At 50.2% G+C, this 21,617-nt stretch overlaps 1 protein-coding gene across 2 annotated transcripts in view; it reads left to right on the top strand.

Annotated features, from left to right (window-relative positions):
* Positions 1-21,617, top strand: part of STK24 (serine/threonine kinase 24) — a 102,160-nt gene that overhangs the window by 29,062 nt on the left and 51,481 nt on the right. The window contains exon 2 of one of the 2 annotated variants that reach the window (XM_059995751.1): positions 13,883-14,113. In XM_059995751.1, coding sequence (XP_059851734.1) covers positions 13,883-14,113 — 231 coding nt within the window. Of the gene's footprint in view, positions 1-13,882; positions 14,114-21,617 lie in introns of those variants that run through there. The other variant, XM_059995752.1, reaches the window with a different exon arrangement.

Here is a 21,617-nt window from a genome sequence, read left to right as displayed (position 1 = left end):
GGTTGGCTTATGAGCTAAGAATGGGTTTTTACATTTTCAAGTGGTCGTTAAAAAAGAAGAGAGAGGGCTTCCCTGGTGGCACAGTGGTTAAGAATCTGCTGGCCAATGCAGGGGACACGGGTTTGAGCTCTGGTCCAGGAGGATCCCACATGCTGCGGAGCAACTAAGCCCGTGTGCCACAACTACTGAGCCCGCAAGCCACAACTACTGAAGCCCGTGGGCCACAACTTCTGAGCCTGCGCTCTAGAGCCCGTGAGCCACAACTACTGAAGCCCACACGCCACGACTACTGAAGCCCGTGGGCCTAGAGCCCGTGCTCCACAACAAGTGAAGCCACCGCAATGAGAAGCCCGCGCACTGCAAGGAAGAGTAGCCCCCACTCGCCGCAACTGGAGAAAGCCCGCGCACAGCAACAAAGACCCAACTCAGCCAAAAATAAAATAAATTAAATTAAATAAATTTTAAAAAAAAGAGAGAGAAGAAGAATGTGCAGCGGAGACTCTTGGGCCCACAGAGCCCAGGGTGTGTGCTCTCTGGGCCTTCAGAGGGGCGGGCTGGCCACCCAGCCCCAGCCCTCCCGGGACGGCACTGCACAGCTGCCTGGGCACGGTCGTCTCCCTGGTGGACACGGAGCCACAGGACTGCTGTGGAACGTGGGCCAGCTAACGCTGAACACAGCTCATGCCCTCTTGCCGCCCCCTCCTGGGGGTAAACGGATGCTTAGTGGACCCTGCACCCCACAAGGGGCAGCAGGAGGCCTGCCTTCCTGTTTGTGACAAATCAGCCTTGTCCTTAGCTTTTCTATTCCAGCCATTTTCCCCGATGCCTCTAAAAGCCGAAGGATTTTCAGGTAAAGGAGATGTGATTATTGATTGAAATATACAGATGCCCAAATGTATTTGTTCCCTGACACTGTCGTTCCTGTAGGCTTTTATAAAATACATACAGGAAGGCGAGTTGACCTGCAGGGAATTGGAGGGGGCATCGGATTGTTCTCCTCGAGCTGCTTGTAGCATCCCAATACTGTAACCCAAGGCAGGCCATGCCACCTCGGTTCCTCCTGCCAAGCCAGCAGCTTACGCACACTTTCCATTTAGAGGCTGACCCACGATGCACAGGCAGAGTGGGGCTTAACCCCCCGCCACTGGCCGCGGGGGACCTTGTGTAAGTGACCTGCCCTCTGCACCTCAGCTTTCTCAGCTGTGTCATGAGGACCGTGGTCCTTCTCTCCTGGGCCAGCTGTGAGGTCCACAAAGGACCTCACATGAGCCTTCGCGTGGAGGGGCTCTTGGAAACGGGAGCTGCTGCTGTTTGTCAGTGCGTCTTTGCATAGGGTATGGTCGGAATATTTTCCATGGCTGGCTTGTTACTTGCGTTTTGGTTTTAATAAAGGAGGTACCAGGGTCCATTTCTCAATGAGCTATATATAATTTATTTGGAATGCATCGCGTATTTTTCATCAAGTGTTTGCCCAGCAAAACTAGTCTGATTTTGCCCTTTGCCCTGACATCTGGGCCTGCTCGTCACCTCAAAGGAAGCCCAGGCCTTCATCTTCCAGCCAGGGAGACTTTCACTGAAGAGAAGTGTACCCACCATCCGCTGCGGGAGCCTGGCGGCGGCCACACTTCCCCCCGTGGGGACTCCAGGGTGCTGGGCTTGCCCCGAGCTCTGTGACCCTGGGTGAGCTGCAGCCCCGGGCCCTTGGTTCCCCGGCTCGCTCTGCAGTCAGGCCTCGTTTTCCCGCGGGTGTGTACAAGGCGACAGTGCGGAATGTCCGGCGCAGGGCCTGGGAGCATCTGGTGCTGGGCAGGCGGTCGGCAGAATAGTAGCCAGAGCCTCAGAGCCTTTTGTTCAGTCTGTGCAGAGAGAGAGCTTGACCCCGAGTGAGTGAGGGTGGAGAGCCTCTCCAGGCGGCCCTCCAGCCTGGACCCTCACCTCGCACACCCGGACGGAGCACGTGCTTTCCCCGGGGTGACTCCTCTCTGACCTCCGACCCCACAGAGCTCCGGCCACCTGTTTGCTAAGGCGACGAGCAGATGGGGGCCGGGGGTGTTTATTAGATGCAGAGGCCAGAAACAGGAGATTCACCGGGGTGGTTGCAGTCACTTTTTTCTCATTTTTAATGCTTTTCTAAAAATTGTATTTTCTTGTTAGAGCAGTTTCTACCTTAAACATGCATATAAAAATGAATAGGATGCTGCTACTAGGATTCCCTAAATACTAAGGACAGGAGTTGTAGGAGAATTTCTAGTTATTTGGGTATGTAGGTGTAGACATAAATTCATAAATTTAACGGCTTCTGTTTTTGTCACACATTGTAGAATATTTATTCAGGTGGATTGAAACACAGGTGTATACCATGGGGGAAGTGAGTTTGCTGAACCGGATTGTGGGGCATTTGTCCCGTACCTGCGAGCAGGCGGGTGAGAGACTGAAAGTGCTGCTTAGAAGAGGCAGTGATGACGTGGAGACGGAGGGGCCAGGAGGGGCTCCCACCGCAGTGAGAGGAGGTTCGGTGTGATATGCAGGAAAGCCTGTTTCTGTGTAAACCTGGGATTTAGGTCTCACACTTAAAAACGACCTCTGGTCAACTAGCTAGGAGTGAGACTTCTTCTGAAGGACGATCTGAGGACGGGAAAAACCTGTGGGCTCTGAGATGATTGGCGGCATCTGCAATTTAAGAGCTCTATGTGGCGAATAAAGGTTTTTCTTTTGGAGACCTTAAATCAGCCGACTAGTTAATGTGAAACACTTGGGGCTAGAGGCGGAGAATGGGTGTCCTTGGTCAGCGAGGTAGGAGAGGAAAGGGTTGGAGAGGAAAAGACTAGAAATGTGAGCTTCGGGGCGGGGGGACACCCCCGTCCCCTGCTCCGACATGATTTTCCCAGGTGAAGAGAAGCAGGTGAACATGCCAGGTGGCCTCCCAGACCAGACCCCTGCTGTCAACCTTGGCTGCCCATTGGAATCTTCGGGGGTGGGCTTAAATAATGCTCGGGCTGGGGCTATCCCCCGAGTTCAGGGTTTGCTGGTCCAGAGTGGGGCTGGGGCACAGGTGGTCCTGACTGGTGTGCAGCCCCGCTGGGCACCGCCGACCTCCCGCCCTGGGGCCTCCCCTGCGCCCAGCGGGGCCCCCAGCGGGCTGCAGCCTCTCCCCCGCGCCTGCATCCCAGTGGCTTTTGCTCCCTTCTCGGGAGGCTGAGGAGAGGCAGACACCTAGGGTGGTTCCTTCTTCCTCCCGGCCGAGACGCTGCCACATCCGTGGTGCCTTTGAGGGGTGCGGGCAGACTGGGGAGGGGCCCGTAGCAGCTCGCCTCCTGCCCCTCAGGGGGAGCCCTGGGTCCCGAGGCGGCGCTGGGGGTGAGAGAGAAGGTCCTGATCCGAGGCCTGCTTATCAAGTCATCTGTTTGTGTCCGGCTGTGGCTGGCTGCTGGAGGCGGGGGTCACCGGCCGTCTGGGGGGCCCGCTAACGGATGACCATGACGGTTCCCCAAAGGCAGTAGTGCGCGAGGGGCTTCGCAGGCCGGGGAGGCGCCCGGGGGGCCCCCAAGTTTCTCTGTGCGCTGCTTCCGGAGTTGAATGGGTTTTAGACGGTGCAGATTGCTGATTAGAGGGTTTCTGGGCAGATCCCCATAAAGGGTATTTGGCCTGTTGGGGGTCTTTTTCTGTTTGTTTATAAACTTTGCATTGGCCTGTGTGTGTGTGTGTGTGTCTGTGTGTGTGTGTGTCTGTGTGTGTATTCCTGCATGTATTTTATAAAAAGGGCAGCTTGATTTTCAGGTGGGGGAGGTGTGGGAAAGACCCTGAGAAAGTGAGCTTTAAACTTGTTACAATCAGAGAAAACCCTTTCCAGGTTAATAGGCTTCATTAGACAGATTGCCCAATTTTAGTTTGAGTACAGAGTGCCTCTTGAAATGTAATGTTAGATTAAACCGATGAGACAGGTTTTCAGGGCATTTTATTTGCGTCTAATTAGCTTAAAGATATTTATGGGAAGAATAATTTGTATTAAAAAAATAGGAATGTAAAGTTAAGCTATACTCTAACATGACAGTAGCTTTTAATCTCGTCAGGACCGTGTTGCGTTGTGTTACGCGTGGTTCGTTCTCGGTAACTGTTTTGGCCAGTGTTTTAGTGATTTCTAAAAACGTCTTCAGAGCCGAGCGCTGTTTTAAAGGTGACCTCGCTTGGCCTTGGATGTGCTTTCTGAGAGCGCACGCCCTGCAAGGTAACACAGCCGCCATCTGCGCTCTGGGAAAGGGTTTGCAGTGCACCTCGCTTTCCCCACTTACTTGGGCTGATTTGATCCTCTGACAAACCTGTGCGGTAGATAAACACTTCAGGCACCCTTGTTCCCTTTACTGAGAAGTTAAGACCTTGCTCAAGGTCATGCTGCAAAGCATTACAGCAGGGGAAAATCCCAGGTCTTGTGCGTCTTAATTTTGTGCTCTTTCTATTGTGTTTTGCTGTTAGAACTTGGGAGGCAGTCGTCAACATGCTCGCCCTTTGGAATCAGATGGCCCTGAGTTGCATTTCAGGGTCTGTCAGGTACGCTGTGTCCTTGGACGAGTCCCATAACCACTGTAAGGTGGAGACGACACCTCCTTCAGGAGGGCATTCAGAAATGGTGCTCATCTTTCTCACGGCTTCACTCCACCCAGGCCATGTCCAAGACCAAAGAGTTTCACAGCTTCCAACTGCACCTAAGTTGTGACCTGGGGGAGGCCAGGATTTTGCGAATCTAGCTCGTTTATGGGTGTCAGCGTGAAGCTGCCTTGTGCATTCGAACTTTCTGCAGGTTGTTTTGCAAGGTGATCTCTTAGGCTCAAGTTTCTGCTCAGAAACAGTTAACAGGATTCCTCTTTCACAAACTAAAAGTATGTGTTTCTGTACAGGAAGCATGTGGTCCTCTTGACTAGCTGGTGGGGTGTGCTGTGTGCCCCAGGCCTGTGATTTCACATCCTGCCTTCTTTGCTGTAATTCTCCCTGGGCTTGGGCTTTCCTTTTCCATTTAAAATCCCTTGTGCTCATCTAGCTTGAGTCCCTTCTCCTGAGGCTGCCCATGGAGTAGAGCCTTCTTTCCTTCTCTGTTTTAAGGGATCTAGTAGTCACCGTTACAGGAAGGTTAAAAAGGGAGGTTTATGGAACGCTTGGAAGGTTCTCACAGGTGCAATCTTCTGTTTATTTATGGCTCCTAGCATCATTTCTTAGCCCTGAGAGCCTCATACTTGGGGGTGGGGGGTGGGGGTCATTGCATCCCTGTGGCTCAGTGCCCTCTCTGGAGCCTTGTGTTAGAACCCCACCCAGGCCGCAGGGCCCTTGGGCCTCCCTGGCCAGTGGTTTCTTTAACCTGCACCAGGGGTGGCCTCTGTACCTTAGGAGTTTTGCAGATGTTTCCTTCTCTCTTTCTGAGGACGCTCACTCAGGCCTCCTAGAATTCTTCTTGTTCCCTTCCTGAGGGAGAAAAGGCCTCGTTATTTTAGCTGATTTTAAGGTAGTGCCGTGGAGGGTGTGCTGGTTTGTGAGTCCATGATCTGGGTTTTACTTCTCCTTCTAGTTCAGATGAGAGGCTTCTATTCAACCTCGACCAAGTATTTTCAGAAAGAATAGCTCAGTATTAAGTACACACGCAAAAAAACAACTGCAACAACAAAAGTGGTTTCTATTTACTAATGACTTACTGTTTAGCAGATACCACACGAGGAGCTTTCTTTATGTTCTGATTTTATCCCTTCAACGATCTAAGAAGTAAGTAGTGTTACCCCGTTTTACAGGTGTGGAAGCAGGCTGGGTGGTTCAGTGACTCGCTGGTAATTTGGTAGAACTGAGATCTGAACATGTGTTGTTTGGACTCCAGGTGCTTATGGTTGCCTAGATACCCGAATTTTTGTCCGATAAGTTAAATGTTCAGAAGGACAGCATTGAATCTCTCTGTTTGGTAGCTTATTGTTGGGGGGTGGGGGGCGGTTTCTAGTGTCTTTTCTCTCCAGGGCTTGTATAGCTGCTGCCCCAAATGATACTCTGCAGAATCAGAGCAGAGCATCTGGTGCACACTGGGTCTCATAATTTGTTTAGGCTGTGGTTGCATTTTCCTCGTTTCCTCCACGTAATGCTCTGAACTTTGGCTGGGTTTTTGTTTTTTTAAAGTTTTAAAAAAATTTATATTTATTTGTTGCTGTGTTGAGTCTTTGTTGCCGTGCGCAGGCTTTCTCTAGTTGCGGCGAGCGGGGGCTACTCTTCGTTGCGGTGCATGGCCTTCTCATTGCGGTGGCTTCTCTTGTTGCGGAGCACGGGCTCTAGGCGCACGGGCTTCAGTAGTTGTGGCTCTCGGGCTCTAGAGCACAGGCTCAATAGTTGTGGCGCACGGGCCTAGTTGCTCCGCAGCGTGTGGGATCTTCCCGGACCAGGGCTCGAGCCCGTGTCCCCTGCATTGGCAGGCGGATTCCTAACCGCTGCACCACCAGGGAAGCCTCCCCTGGGTGTTTGGTTTGGATTACAGTGTTTGCTTTTTAAGGGGGCCTGGGTGTTGACTGCAGGCACCCATGCTGCTCACTTCTTTGTTGGGTTAGGTTGGCAAGATTATAAGATACATTCTTAAGTGGTAATCATAATCTCAGGGGGGAAAATCATCTGTAAAATGTTAATACCGTTTCAACCAGTGGCATAAAAATCACGCTGTGGCAAAGAGGAGCCCTGGAGCCCTCCCTGCTCCCTTTGCTCAAGGGAGTCATTAGGGTTGAGAGGGTATGAAACAGCAAATGGGAACTTTTCACCTGTAACAGTGAAATAATAGCGGTCTCTTTGGGGCAGAAGAAGTTCGAGTAGAATTACCGCAGTCGGGATGCAGAGCTCTTTGCGGCCACGTGGAATCTTCCCGTGTTGCCCCTCACTCGTCGCCCCCGCCCCGCCCTACAACCACGCGTCTGTTCTCCACGCCTCCAATTCTGTCGCTTGGAGAATTCACTGCGTGTGGAGTCATTACGGTACGTAACCCTGGGTGCTCGGAGACAGTGTTAGGAAGTTGGGTGATGGGAGGGTAAGCGGGGAGAGCAGCAGGAAGCGGAGGTGGGAAGGGGCTTTGCGGTTCAGCTTCAGGGCGAGCGTGTGTGACTTCAGTCTCGAGACGGCGTGTTGTCCCGGCTGCTTTAGGCAGTGCAGGGAAACCACGCGCTTCGAGGAAGCCGCTTTCTGCCCGCAGAGTGTGCGGGGGCCTCTGGGGTCGGGGCAGCTGGAGGAGTAGTCGTGGCCGCGGCGGGTGGGTGAGGGAGGGCCGGCGGGGCGGGGTCAGGCGGGAGGCCGGGGGCCGCATGCAGAGACAGTTGGGAGGTAGGGGCAAGAAAGCAACTGCGGTGCAGGCGTTTCCAGCTTTGGGAATGGAAGACAGTAACACTGTTAACGGCGGGACCACGGGGAAAGGCTGGGTGGGAGAGTCGGGCCGATGCAGAAGGACAAGTCTGCGGAAAGCTGCCGGCCCGTAGTGCCCACCTGTGTGCCGGCCTCTGCCCGGGCAGGTGGGGAGGGCAGGGCTCTGAGGCCGAGTTCAGCTCCAGGAGGAGAGTTCTGTGCTTCACTGGGGATGCTTGCCAAGTTCACAAGAGGGGAGGGGCCACACCTAGTCCAGACCCGGCTGAACCCCGGTGCCCTCTTGTCTGTTGCTTCGGGGATGCTGATGTGATAAGGCACAAGTATTAGAACACGGCAGACCTAGACAGTTCCTTTTTCTTTTCCTGGAACTTGGCTTCAGCCCAGACCGTGTTGTCTGTGTAACTGTACGAGTGGTACGTCTGAAGCTGAGGACCTTTGAAAGTTGATTAGTGATGCCAGGTGCATTTTTCCTTGCCAGAAGTGATCAAAAGAACGCAGTAATAGCCGTTCAGGTTTAAAAATATAAAATACTTAAGTCATCATGGAAGTATTTTAATGAATTCTCTCAAAGGATTATGAAATGGGCTGAATTATTGTAGAAGCCTGAGCTCCAGCTGGGCAGCTCTGGACCATCTCTCGGGAAGCGGGGGGAGTTGGAGGGAGCGGCCATCACACCCTTGGATTTCCGCTTCTCAGAGGAACAGGAATCCTGGAGGCTTGGGGCCCCTTTCCCTGTGCTGCATGGCACTGTGACAGCTGCTTCTGCTGTGCTCATGCCTGTTCATTTCCTGTTTCTGGGAGATGCCAGGCTTTGGGGTAGCCTGTGGCCCCGAAACTTCCATATCACGGTTAGTGAGAAAGGTCTGTGGAACTGGGGATTCCAGGTTCCCTGGGCACGTTCCCTTGGCTGTTCAGCTCTTCCCGCGATCCTGAGCCAGCGAAGGCTTTCCTGGGCTTGATGGGGAAGGGGCTTGGGAGCATTTTCACAGCGCAGACCTGTGCCTGGGCCCCCTGAACTGAGGGGGATGCATCTTCTCCGTATTTTGGTCAGTTTCAAGGATCCTGACCTTAGGATGGTTAAGTGTAACAAATGCCCTGGCTTCTCTAAATCTTGAAATTAAAAATAAACAAGAGGAGGTGTGAGTGTATAGAAAGGCTCAGAATTCAGCTGACTAAAGTTTAAAGAGACAGATGGCCTGGAGCTGTCATGAGGAAAAGGGTGATGAAAAAGCCAAAGCCACAGGAAGTAGGAAAACGAGGTGTCATGCGTGTCATTTCCTGAAAACTTTCCCTGAACCTCAAGGCTCCCCCAAATGGGAAGTTGGGCTGTTTCTTGACACAGGAGGGAAAGGTTTTGAGGGTATGGGAGAGACGTGAGCAGAGAAGAGACATCAGTATTTGAGTGCCTTCTTTTATAGACAGTGCCCGGGACACGTCCCGCAGCTGGTGGGTGCCAGATTCCCACTCTTAGTGGCAGTTAATCTGGAGAGATGCTTCTGTTGCTGTTATTTCTTTCTCTCTCCAGCCCTTCCCTCAGGGGAGGAAACACAGACCTAGATGTTGAGTCGCTCGTGGGGTCACACAGGTTAGTGATCGTATTCATGAGACTCACACCGCCCCCCCCCCACCCCGCCTTAGAGCGTGATCTCCTGACTCAGTGCGGGAATGAGAAGGTGGCGCTGGGCATCTAAGTGATGTTCTTTAGTGACTGGTCCCAGACCTGAGTAGTGGGATGTGCAGGTAGCATCCAGCCCCGCCCTTCTGGTCCCCCAGCTCATTGCCCTAGGAGAAGGGAATGGTGGGGGAGGGTCCTGGCCTTCCCCTGCCCAGAGGAGGCCGAGCCTCTGCGTGTCCTGACTCCTGCCCGGGAGGAGCCGGTTGCCTTTCAGGCACGTGGGATGGGTGGGGTGAGGGGCCGGCAGGCCTTTCTAATCTTGGATGATGACCAGTGCTTGGTTCAGCTTAAACCTTTCTGAAAAGAGAATTCTCGAGATGGTTGGCAGGATGGTACCTTTCCTACCAAGGAGATCCACTTTCCTCGGAGAACCGATTCTGGCAGCCGAATCTTGACGTTCCTTTGCAGACTAGGTCATCTCTGGCATTGATTTCCTTACCACACTGCACGGGGTTGCAGTGCATGGTGATGAACTTACGCGAGAATTGCCGAAGGGCGAGGACCCTGCTTGCTTAGGGCCTGCCGTCACCGTCTTGGCAGATCCAGGGCCGGGTTTTATTCCGGTTTATAGCTGGTGACACAGTGGCCAAGAGCATGGAATGCCACACTACACTTGAGCAGATGCGAGACAGAAAAACTGCGCTAACTTCACAGGTGTGGATGCCGGGGAAAGGGCTTTGGGGAGGATGGTCAAAGCAGTATAGTGAAAACAGCTGTTTTCTAAGCGGTTTTAGACCCGGCAAAAGGAAAATCGGGCAATTTATTGAAACGAAACACTCTTCTCCCGAGTGTAGAACATCTGTCTGTACCCTGCCCTCAGGAATGGACACTTTTGTCTGGCAGTGATCGGCGATCTCTGTTGAATTCTGTTATCTGTTGGGTGACAAATCCCCCCAGAACTTTGTGCCTAAAACAATAATGATTTAGTATTTCTCACGAACCCTTGGGTTGACCTGGAGTTTTCCCTCAGGTCTTGCTTGGACTCACTCACTGCCCATGGTCGGCAGGAGAGCTGCTGGCCTAAGGTCAGCTAGGACGCTGGGCGCCCCTCTCCGTGTCTGCAGTTGGCCCCCTGGGGGGCTAGGGCCTGGGTTCTTCTCTGCAGTTCCTCTCCAGCAGCTAGCTCAGGCCTCCTTAGGTGTTGATGGAGGTGAAAGCTGCAGGGCCTCAGGCTTAACCTCGTAAATAGCATAGTGTCTACCCCAGGGCCAGCCCAGAGTCAAGGGTAGCAGCAGGCAGAGTTGAATAGGGGCCTGGGCTTGGGGATGGGTTATTTATTAAAGCCATTGTTGTAACAGTGTCCGTGCTGGCCTGCTGCTCCCAAGGATTTCTGTCCCTCCAAGCTGTGGGCTACACTTCACTCCAACCGTCTCGCCCTTCCCTCCGGGTACAGCAGTGGCCTTCAAGTCTGCGCCCGCCTGCCCCAGGTCAGGGCTGGATGTGGACGGGGCGCATTGCAGCTCCTTGGGGGTGGCTTCAGTTGATTCAGAGAGCCGTGAATTGAAAAGACACACTCCACACCCCATGGAGAGACGAGGTAGATGATCGTGTTCAGAGAGGGGGCAGAGAGGCAGTTAGTAAATGGTCCGTAGCAGTTCTGCTGTCCGGCTGTGCTGTCAGGGCCTGTGCCGGGGCAGCACCCTGCTTCTGGCATCCTTTTTTGTACCAGTTCTCTGCTGGGGTACAGTAACACACCAACCAGGACTTGATGGTTTAAGACAGATTCTGTGGATTGACGGGGATTTTGGCTGGGCGCTCCCTTGAGGATGCTCTCCTGTGCCGGGGTTCAGGCTGGGTGGCCTAGGCTGGCCGCATGCACGTCCTGGGCCTCAGCGGGGATCCATGCAGTGGCTGCGATGGACCTCCCACCGCACGCTCACTCCCAGCCTCCCCAGCCCTTTGAGGCCCATGCTCAGAAGTCACCACCTTCTGTGGGTTAAAGCATGTGACAAGACCAGCCCACATTCAAGGGATGGGGACATAAGACTATTCCTTTCTTGTTGGAGGAGTGCTGAAGGGGTGTGGATACAGCCGGGATTCATTGGCCATTATTTTTGTAACAATCTCCCACACTCTCATCTCTGGCATGGTAGGGGTTTGGACACATTCTTGTTGGCTTTGTTTTAATTAACTCCCAAAAAGGAACACCACTGTTTTTCTCAGTATGGGGGTGGGGCAGTCAGTGCAGGGGGGTCAGGTCCGCTGACCTAAAACAAGCCTCATTTCAGCGGCACATCATCTAGTCAGGGCTGCCTCGCTTCTCCCCCCGGGTCTGCTAAGCAGTGCTTCTCAAAGCGTGATCCCCACACTAGCAGCACCTGCATCACCTGGGCGCTGATACTTGGCTCCCCCGCAGATGCACTGCCGCAGGCCTGGGGCGGGGGCGGGGGGGGGGGTCTGATAAGCCCGCCAGGTGATTCTCATGCGCCTGATAGTTGAGAATCACTGCTAATGGGAGTTCAGGTGGCTCTGACTGCCTCTTCCTTAACCCTTCCAACCAGTTCCCCCACCCAGGCGCTCTGTCTCCCTGAGTCAGCGTGTTCTTTGGGTCAGTGTGAGGCTGTGGTTTTCTTACTGCTCAGGGGACACCTGGGGACCGTCAGTGGTGTGCCCAGGCACGCAGGTGGAAAGGAGAGTAAAATGTGGTTCCCGAATGCCCTCAGCGTGGCGTGCGGCCTGGTGAGGGAGGCCGTGTGCGTGGAGGATGGCCAGTTCCGAGGCAGAGATGACACGTTCGGTGCGTACAGGCGGAGCTTGCCGCGTCCAGGCCGAGGAGGTATCAGCAAGCAGTGGATCCTGGGCGTTAAAGCTCAAAGGACTGCACCAGCAGTTTGGAAGTTACCACATACCCTGTAATTTAGAAGTTTGTTTTCAAAGGTGCCTGTTCAGTGGGGGTCTTTTGAAAATATGGATTACACGACCCCCTCCTCCCCCCACCCTTTATGACCGGGCGAGTGTTTGGGGGTCTCTGAGTGTCCCGGGTGATTCTTCAGTAGCCAGGTTTGGGGAACAGGGTCCCAAACCCCGGGGAGAAGGAGAGAAAGACAGGAGGCCAAGTCTGGAGCCTCGGGGTGGCTGCCCTTGATGACGGCCAGCCCGGGTGGGTCTGCGCCTGAAGACTCTTCTGGCAGGGAGACTGGAAGAGGACGAGTGGGGAGTAGCGTCGTAGATGCCGGGGGACTGGCAGGCTACGGGGGGCCGACCTCGTGGAGGATCCGCCGCCAGGGTGGGGGCCAGACTGTGACGGTGGGGACCTTGTGGGGGGAGACGCTGGGGAGGAGTGAGCGGGGAGGGCGACCTGCAGCAGGTGGTGGTGGTTTTTCAACGGGAGACACCCCAGCGTGTTGCCCAGGGCAGAGACAGGCGGGAGGGGCGCGTGGAGAAGGGGGTCGGGATGAAGCCGCGTCCTGGGGGCACGCAGGTGGGTTTGAAGCTTCTGGGATTGGCCTTGAGAAGGAGGGCCAGCCTTCCTCACCCCGGAGGGGAGGACAGAAGGGAAAGGGCATGAGAACGGGAGAGGCTGTAGCTGCTGGAAGTGGACGCGGCCTCTCATGTCCCCCTTTCCTGGTCACCCCATTTCTCACTTTTCTCACGTTTATGGGTGAGACCTGTGAGCTTTCACGTTGTTCACTGTGCCGTCTCATGTGGGGCCTCTGTGGTGTCCGTTCGCGCCTGTGTCACTGGGGTCCGTTGTTCACGTGGGAAGGGGGCTGGTGGGTGTCAGTTCTCCTCGGAAGCACCACTGGCCACTCTGCGGGTTCACCTGGGAGGGCAGGTTAGTGGGGCGCCCGGTTCGCCCACAAGGCTCGGTTAACCCAGTGCCGCCCAGATTGCCGTAGTTCTGTGTCTGTGACCCCTTATGTTCTGTGGGTCCTTCTTCTGTGTCTGGTGTCCTTCCTCCTCCAACCCTCCTCTTCCTCCCTGCTGTTTCACAGGGAAGGGTGGGCGGCTCCCGGGCCTTCTGTTGCCCCGTGGGGCTGCAGCCTGAGCGGCTCAGCGTAGTGAGATGTGCAGCGTGCCTAGCTCTCCTTGCGAAGTGTCAGCGTCACCCCTCTCGCCCGCCTGGGGCTGACAGGTGCTGCCCATCGAGAACCCAGCAGCTCACACTTCTCTCTGGTCAGGGAGCTGTTGGGCTGGGTGTTGGAGTCCTTACAGCTGAAGCCTAGGAAGTGTAGGCTGTGTGTGTTTTTCAGCTAATCACGTTGGTGGTTAAGAGCTTTTAGAAGCCATTTTCAAGGGTATGATGTTCACCTGACAAAAGAAAACAGGTTCCTTATTGTTTCCTGGGTCTGGTTAAAATACTTAGGCCAAGGCAGTAGCTGTAAGCGAAGATGCGTGAGACTGTATTTGCTGGACATGGCCTCTTCTGAAACAATTAAGTGAGGGCATACATTTTTTCCCCCCTGTCATATGAGGATACTAGTTAACCTATGTTTTAGTATATACCTACCTGAATTAAGAGAGTTGAGGGGGGAGCATGGGGAGAAAAGTAGAATTTTTGCTTAGACAAGAGTGATTTTTTTCAATAAGTCCGCATGTCTAAGTGTTCTGGTATCTATTTACTTTAATTACACAAAAGCTGGAGCCTTCCCCAGTTTTTATAATCTAGCTGGGTCATTGTTTTTGTTTGCACACTTGCCGTGTTTCATAGTCTAATGTGCACACGCAGGTGAGATTTAGAAATCTTTGTGTCCCGAATGCTGTGGTCACCGCAGCCTGATCCTTAAGTGAGGAAAACGTATTGGTCCTTGAAAGACCGTGGTATGTATGTTATCAATACAAGGACGAAGCAGTCACAGCCCTGTGAGTCACTGACGTTTCCCTTCTTTTCCTTCTCTCCTACAGAACCTGAAAGCAGATCCAGAAGAGCTTTTCACCAAACTGGAGAAAATCGGGAAGGGCTCTTTTGGCGAGGTGTTCAAGGGCATTGACAATCGGACTCAGAAAGTGGTCGCCATAAAAATCATTGATCTGGAAGAGGCTGAAGATGAGATAGAGGACATTCAGCAGGAGATCACAGTGCTGAGTCAGTGTGACAGTCCCTACGTAACCAAATATTATGGATCCTATCTGAAGGTAAGGCTTAAAGATGCAGACGCGGTTTTCCACCATGCAGCACCTGACTGAGACGCGAGCCTCGGAGGGGAAGGACTTTGATAAATAGCACAGCAGGTTTTCAGAGGAAGGAGAAGTGTTCTGACCTTCGCAGTCAAAGGTTCTGTCATCTTAAATGTCTCTAATAGAATGTATTTCTGGTGAAAAGTGTTCGATGTTGAAACTCCCTTTCAAGCAAAGTATTTCTGAGTGAGACTTTGTCATCAGAAGTGCATTTCTTAAGCTATTATAACGACAACTACTCGTCACCTAATTTTAGCATGGTTGTGATAAAAACTCAGGCCAACCTAAGAATATTAGTCTTTTGATATTTTCAGTTATCAAATGTGTTTTAATTTAGTGCTGTTTTTTTTTTTAAACTGCTAAGAATTGAGAATGTTGATTAGTTAGCTGGTTTACCTACATTTGACTTTGAAGAATTCTTGGTTAGTAAATAATTACTTAAACAAAGTAGTAGCTATAATACAACACCGCAGATTGTCCTCGATCTTCACGCAGTTCTTCAAGTGGGAAAGAATCGTATTAAAGACGGTTTCCCAGCCCTGCGTGGAAGCGTGTTGTACTCGTTGTGCTCTACCACTAGAAGAGTTTAAGATTGTCCCTTGTGTTTCAAGTTCCTTGACATATGCCCGTTCCACTGCACTTAGAAATGTCGTATCTTTCAAATGGGGTTTTGGAAATCTTAAGAATTGGTGAAGAAATTTCTGAAACAATTCTCTGTGGAAATGAAAGCTTCACAGGTAGAAAGAACTTTTTCCTAAGGGAGGCAGCAATACGCCTGGATAATGCAGGACTAGGCCTCTTCCTGCCCTGGGTCCATCCTCTCAGTTCTCCATGTCGTAGCCCTCCACATGTTCTGGTGTCAGAGGGCTGGTGCGGGCTTTGATTTCGTGGAAATGTAATAATAAGGTGTAAGTGGGAGGGTGGAATATTCGAGAACTGTTGATTCACTAAAATGAATATTTAAAGGAAATAAAAATTGGATGGTAATTCTATGTTTTTTCAATTGCCTAAAGAATGGCAGTATGTCAGAGGTCAAATGCAGCATTTTGAAAGGGGAAGAATAAGTTTCGGAGTCAGTTGTCCTGGACTTTGAGTTTTTTTAAAACTTCTTTACTTCCTCATTTGTAAAATGGAAAATTATGGTGTACACCTCGTTGTTGCAAAGATTAAATAGAACTGAGTATGTGAAAGTACCTGGCATGTAGTGGGTACTTGGGGAGTGTTAATTTCCTTCCTTAATTGATTGGGTTTATTTATTCACATTTATCTCTGACATTACCTTGTAGTGGAGGACGTGTGCACTGAGGTGGAAGCAAGGAGGAGAGAGAGTAGCCCACGGTAGCCGGGAGTGTTACTGTGAGGGGGGAGCATGCAGCTTGGGTCTTGACCAGGCAAAGAGGGGAGCACGGTAAGCTTTGTCATATCCATGATCCAAGAGGAGAGCACCTGTGACTTCCATAGGGCAAGCAGAGGTCTTCTTTATGTTAAACTTCCGTTGAGGAAAAACTCAACAGCTGAAGAGACTCGACTTGAACTCTGTCTACTGTATCAGTTACCCTTTGTGAAGTGACGTCAGCATAGTTGCATAGTGAATTCAGAGTTAGGTTCCATGTGGTATGTTGGATTTTAATATGAATTATGGTAGTTTTGGCAAAGGAAGTGTGGAAGATCCTCACAGATTCTTGCTGACGTACACCAGCTAATATCTGACTGCCGCGGAAGTTCAGGATCAGTGGTTTGCAGGTGTCTCCTTCAGCCTGGGCTCCTCAGCGGAATTTTTTACTGCATGGCGAGGTGATTGCTTTATTGTGGCCAAATGCGGTGTCACCTTGACTGTACGTATCTAGAGATTCCATCTGGTATGTCCTGTCTTTCCTGAGTTGCTCATCTAACCTTGTTCTGTAGTGGGCCAGTGCATTTATTTAGTTAACCTAACGTCAGTTGCTGGCATAAACACCCTAGGTTTTTAGTGGCTCAATATGATAGAAGTTTATTTCTTGCTCACTCATAGCCCTGATCCATGGGTGGTTTTCCTCCAAGCAGTTACTCAGGAACCTAGTTCCTTCTGTCTTGCGGCTCTGCCTTCCTTACTCCACACGTGGGTGTGCTCAGCTGCCTTCAGTCAGCATGGGGGCGAAATTGGAGGCCCCTGAGGGGAGCTCTCGTATACCCAGGCCAGGACACAGGACCCCTCGTTTCTGCTCACAACCCCCGGCCAGGCTCGGCCACGCGGCCGCACCTAACGAAGAGGGGCTGGGAACTGCCGTCCTATCGTGCGCTGCGCAGCAGAGCAGACGGGCTTGGGGCTGAGCTAGACGGTCCTTCCCAAGGCCCCTTTCTCCGCACGAGGTGGGTGGAGTGACCGCTGGGGTGACTTTCTCCACTGACTGTCCTCAGGTGGGATGAAGAGCTGCGATAATGTTGTCTGTAGTGCTTTATGTATTTTACCAGGCAGATTGTCCTTCAGAAAAGGTAACTGCCTCAGGAATGCCAGGAATAATACCACCGTCAGGAAAAGCTGCCCTTAATCTCTTAAGCCTTTCTGTCAAATTTGATGAAAACACGTGGACTGCTCTTGTTAAACAGTACTAGTAACTACCGTACGTTGAGCCGGACAAGAATCCAGACCCGACGTTCTGCCCGTTCTTGGTGTGAGAGAAGTTGCATGAGATGCCTTGGCCCAGAGGAAGACCCTCCGTCATGAGCCAGAGGCTGTTCTCCCGTCATCTTGGTAGCATTATGAGGTTTAATCAATACGGTCCGAACTGTCAAGTAAGATACAAATTAAATTGACGTGTAAGATGAATGGGTCTTTTGACACAAAGTTGAAAATTACTGTGCCTTGTGTGGTTTTTACTGCCCTTCTAAAACTCCCCATAGCTTTCAGAGCTGGTCGTTTTAGTTCTTTAGGTGGTGATGGGGGAGGGGGCCTCAGGATTTCACCTTGTGTTGAGGGACTTCTACACAACAAGACTGGGTAAAGAGGAAATGAGCAGAAACTGGTTTCTCCTTCGCGGGATTTGCATTAGAAGATCTCATAATTACGTTTTCGTTTCAATCCTGCACTCCAGAAGGAGAAATTGAAAACAATAGATAAGTGGTCTAAATATACTGAATGTTACTGAAGATCAGGAGAGGGGCGTGAGTTTTGACTGTGTAGCTATAATCGAATTACAGAGTTGCTGTGTAGCATGTTTCTTCCCGAAATAGTAAAAACAGAAACAACAACTGACAATTCAGGGAGGAGGGGGAATAGTGCAACAGTGAAAACTTAGGTTTGTATTGATGAAGCTGAGGGCCGGAAAGGTCTTGAAGATTATCACATGCCATAGAAGAACTTCATTTGCTGTAGTTTGTTTAATTTTGGGGAAATTAAACCAGCTAGAATATTAACCAGAAGCCTTCGTATCCCAACCATTATACCACCGGAGCTTTTTTTACTGCAAAAATACCATCTACAAGGTCACAGTGAAACCGTAGAGGGTGGGGTGGTGTGCAGGGGAGAGAGAGAGAGAGACTTTTTTGGTTTTATTTTTAAGTTAGGCAGTGAAGACATGATAAGATTGTAACAGTGGACAGTGAGGTGCTATAGAGGCGTCTGAGCCTGATTTCTTTCTTTTTTTTTTTTTTTTTTTGCGGTACGTGGGCCTCTCACCGCTGTGGCCTCTCCCGCTGTGGAGCACAGGCTCCGGATGCACAGGCTCAGTGGCCATGGCTCACGGGCCCAGCCTCTCCACGGCATGTGGGATCTTCCCGGACCGGGGCACGAACCCGTGTCCCCTGCATCGGCAGGCGGACTCTCAACCACTGTGCCACCAGGGAAGCCCCTGATTTCTTTTTAAGCAGCATTCACAAGAGCTACTCATTCCATTCAGCAGCACAGCTCTTAAGGTTTTTTTTTTGTCTTGGGGAGATTGCCTGCCTCTTAGAATCTCTACTTTGAGATTCACTTAGAGTTATAAGCCAGGATTTTAGTTTGGATCCTAGTACAGTTACTTAACTGTCTGGATGTTTCTCAAGCTGCGGACTTCCTCAAGGACAAAATGCAGATAAATATACTTATCTTACAGGATTACTATAAAGATTGAGATCAGATAGGTAAAGTGCCTGGCATGTTAGGGGATTTTTAGTAAGTGCTAATTTAAGAATTTTTTTTAAATTAAGGGAAAAGTTATTTTGCCAACTAACTCAAAATTTATGAGTTGTAAAAACATTATTAGCACACTAAAAATTAGGGTTATCATTTTCTTTTATAATAAATTATTTAATACTCTCAAACATCAGGCCAGTTTCACCAAAGCAAATCAGGTACAAGGCAAAACAAAACAAAACAAAACTGTTTATCAGACCTTTACTTGTCCTAGTCATTTTTGTTGTAGTTTCGCTATTAAGGAAACATGTCCGTTGAGTGAGTAGTTGTCCAATAGTGGGTTCAGATCCTTGACTTAAGAGTAAGTTTTTCTTCAGTTCCTAAAAACTTTTAGGGTAGTTTTACCAATTGGATTCACCAGAAAACGAATACAGGAAAGTCCCTTTGTGTGTTTTAGCGTTGTATGTAAGTACAGATGATTCTGCTACGGTGTGTGTTATGTACATTAGACATTTGGGGGTAATTTTTTAAAGTTATGTTCTTTGGACTTCTGATTTGCTCTTTTTCCCCCTTTCCTTCCTTCCCCAAAGGGAAAGTAGTAGTTCCTGATGAAACAGAAGTCCCAACCGTTTTACGCTTAGGGAAAGAAGTGAAAAAATATTTATATAAATGGCTGGTGTCTTTGTGAATGGGGCTCCTCAGAGGGTTACCATCCACCCCCTGTGTTCACTTCTTGCCCCAGCATGACTATTAAAATAGCTGACTCTTTACTTTCAGAAGCATCCTAGCTTGGGCAACAGCATATAATCAGCCTCTTATGCTTCATAGCCAAAAAAAACCAGACAAAACTATACTCTTTCCCTTGCCCATATTGTATTATGATTTCATGATCTCGTTATCGCTCAGAGAAGAATGACTCGTGTAGCCACATGAAAATGAACATATCTCTTAGGGTACATTGTCTGAATTTATCTTCACTCACCTTCCTCCTGACCGCCCCATGGCAAATCCTGCTCTTGTATTGACCTCTGGTTTTAGACAACGGTGAGGAATATAGATGGGTTATTGGTCTTGGGAAGCAGTTGAGTTGAGATATGTGCCTGGTGTGTGTGGACTCTCCTTTGCCTCAGGGCTTCTTCCAAAAGCTCACAGGTCCTGTCTCATTCACTTCTTTCCTATTCCCGAAGATAGAGCCTGGCACGTTCTCCTTGAGATGAAGACAATCAGGTACTAATGGTGTCGTGCACGTGGAACGGTGATCGCAGCTTAACTGAACCGGGGTCAAGATGCCCAGTGTAGAGGGCAGAGGAGAAAGGCGGGCTGTGCCGTATGGAGAAGGCAGATCTGGGGTTGTGACAGGAGCATGTGACTTTGTGGCCAAGCCACCTAAACGTAGTACCGGTACCTCTCTGTGCCTCTTCTGACTGCCCCACGTGTACCCTCCTGCACTGAAGGTACAGGTGGCCGTGTCTGGAGACATTTTCAGTTGTCACGACGGGGCGGGGCTGGGGTGCTGCCGGCACCCTGTAGGTCACCCCGTAGCGACCAGGGATGCCACTACACGTCCTGCTACAAAGAATCACCAGCCCAGATGCTCACAGTGCTGCTTGTGGAATGGATGGTGGTCTTTGGTCCCAGAATATAGAAGGAACAATGTTTCCAGGGCTGGCCTTGGGGGTGCTTGGAATAGCCCCAAGAGTATTGAAGACAACAGTCTCAGAGACCTTGGTTACTCCCACGCAGTTTTTGCGGCCAGAGCAAGTGTGAGCTTTGCGAGCGCTGTCAGTAGCATGTGTCCAAACTTGGACAGTGATTTTGTTTTGCTCAAAGCCGCGCAGCCTTGTGTGCCAGGCTCACAAGAAACCCCGGACAGCATTTTGGGGGTAGTGGATCCGAAAGATGCTTCTCCGGGGTACCTTTGTTCGGATGTAAGATAGAACAAAGGCTGTGAGGAGTCCTCCGAACATAACGGCGAGGATTGTTCGCCTAGATATTGACCATGATGCTTTCTGTCTAGTGCTCATCCGAAACTCAGCTTCCTTGAGTAAAGCAGTAGAAAACAACCCCGGCCTCCTTTCCTAGGGGTGCAGTTCACCACAGTGAGAGGGAACATTCCCTCACTGCAGGGCGTCTTGATGGGAAGTGTGATTCTCCCTGAACGCTGCACTTACTGCAGAGTTAATATTCCCTAGGACGTTGCTTGACATTGGGAGCGGAGCTGTATACCTGGAGGCCCTTATGGCTAGCCGTTGGCATTGTTTTCTCGAAAACTGATGGATGACCAAGGTCAGAAGTAACAATCTGTTTTTCATTTTTGGCCTTGGTCATTAGAGTAGCATTAATGAAAAAAAAAAAAGACAAGCGAGGTGTTGATACCTGGCTTTTTTTTTTTCTTTTGTTTTACCCCGTGTGTATCTTCAGTTTTTTGTTGTTGTTTTAAGCCTGGTGTGTTACTCTTGGTGCTAAAGCACAGCTCTGCTTCCTACAGCCCCTCTGGGCTTTGAACCGACCGCCCAGTCAATCAAGTGGCCTGTTCCGTTAAGTCAAGTGTTATTTTCTCATTGTATTTCTTTTCCCCTTTGCCATTTATGGACATCAGATAAGGGAGAGTTGAGCTGTGTTTTCATATTTTTCAGTTTGTGGCACCATCATCATCGATCTATGTAAGCTTCTTCTGTTTTGGTCAGTTTTATTGTTTTTTATTATTTCATCCTTCATCCCTACCACCCTTCTCTTTTGTAGGACACGTTTTGATATGTCTTTGAATATGTGTGTCTTGAGTAGATAAAACGTTGTTTATGTACTATGTATGAGTTTATTTTTTCCTCCCACATAATTATTTAAAATTTGTGCACAGTAAAATTAACTTTCTGAGGTGTATAATTCTTACAGTTCTGCACACTTTAACGCATATGTAGATTCTTAAAACCACCAGCACATGCAGGATACAGAACAATCCCAACATCCCAAAGAACTCCTGACCATCTCTCTCCCCACACCCTCAGTCCCTGGCAACCACTGATCTGTTTTCTGTCCCTGTGGTTTTCCCTTTTCTAGAATGTCATATAAGTGGAATCACACACCTTTTATTACTGTCTTCTTTCAGTTAGCATAATGTGTTTGGGATCCGTGCATGTTTCAAATGTTTGTTCCTTCTTATTGGCAAATGGTGTATTGTTGTAGGAATATATACCTCCTATATATACTATTGTATATATATACAATATATAATATGTATTGTGTATATATATATAATATTATAGTATATTATATACTATATTAACTATTGAAGGGCACTTGGTTTGTCTCCGTATTTTGGCGGTGATGAATAATGTTATTAACATTCACGTGCAGTTTTTGTATGGACGTAAG

Source organism: Delphinus delphis, chromosome 18, assembly GCF_949987515.2.
Source record: "Delphinus delphis chromosome 18, mDelDel1.2, whole genome shotgun sequence".
Lineage (NCBI taxonomy): Eukaryota > Metazoa > Chordata > Mammalia > Artiodactyla > Delphinidae > Delphinus > Delphinus delphis.
Note: the sequence above shows the minus strand (reverse complement) of the source record. Positions and strands in the feature narration are given on the sequence as shown.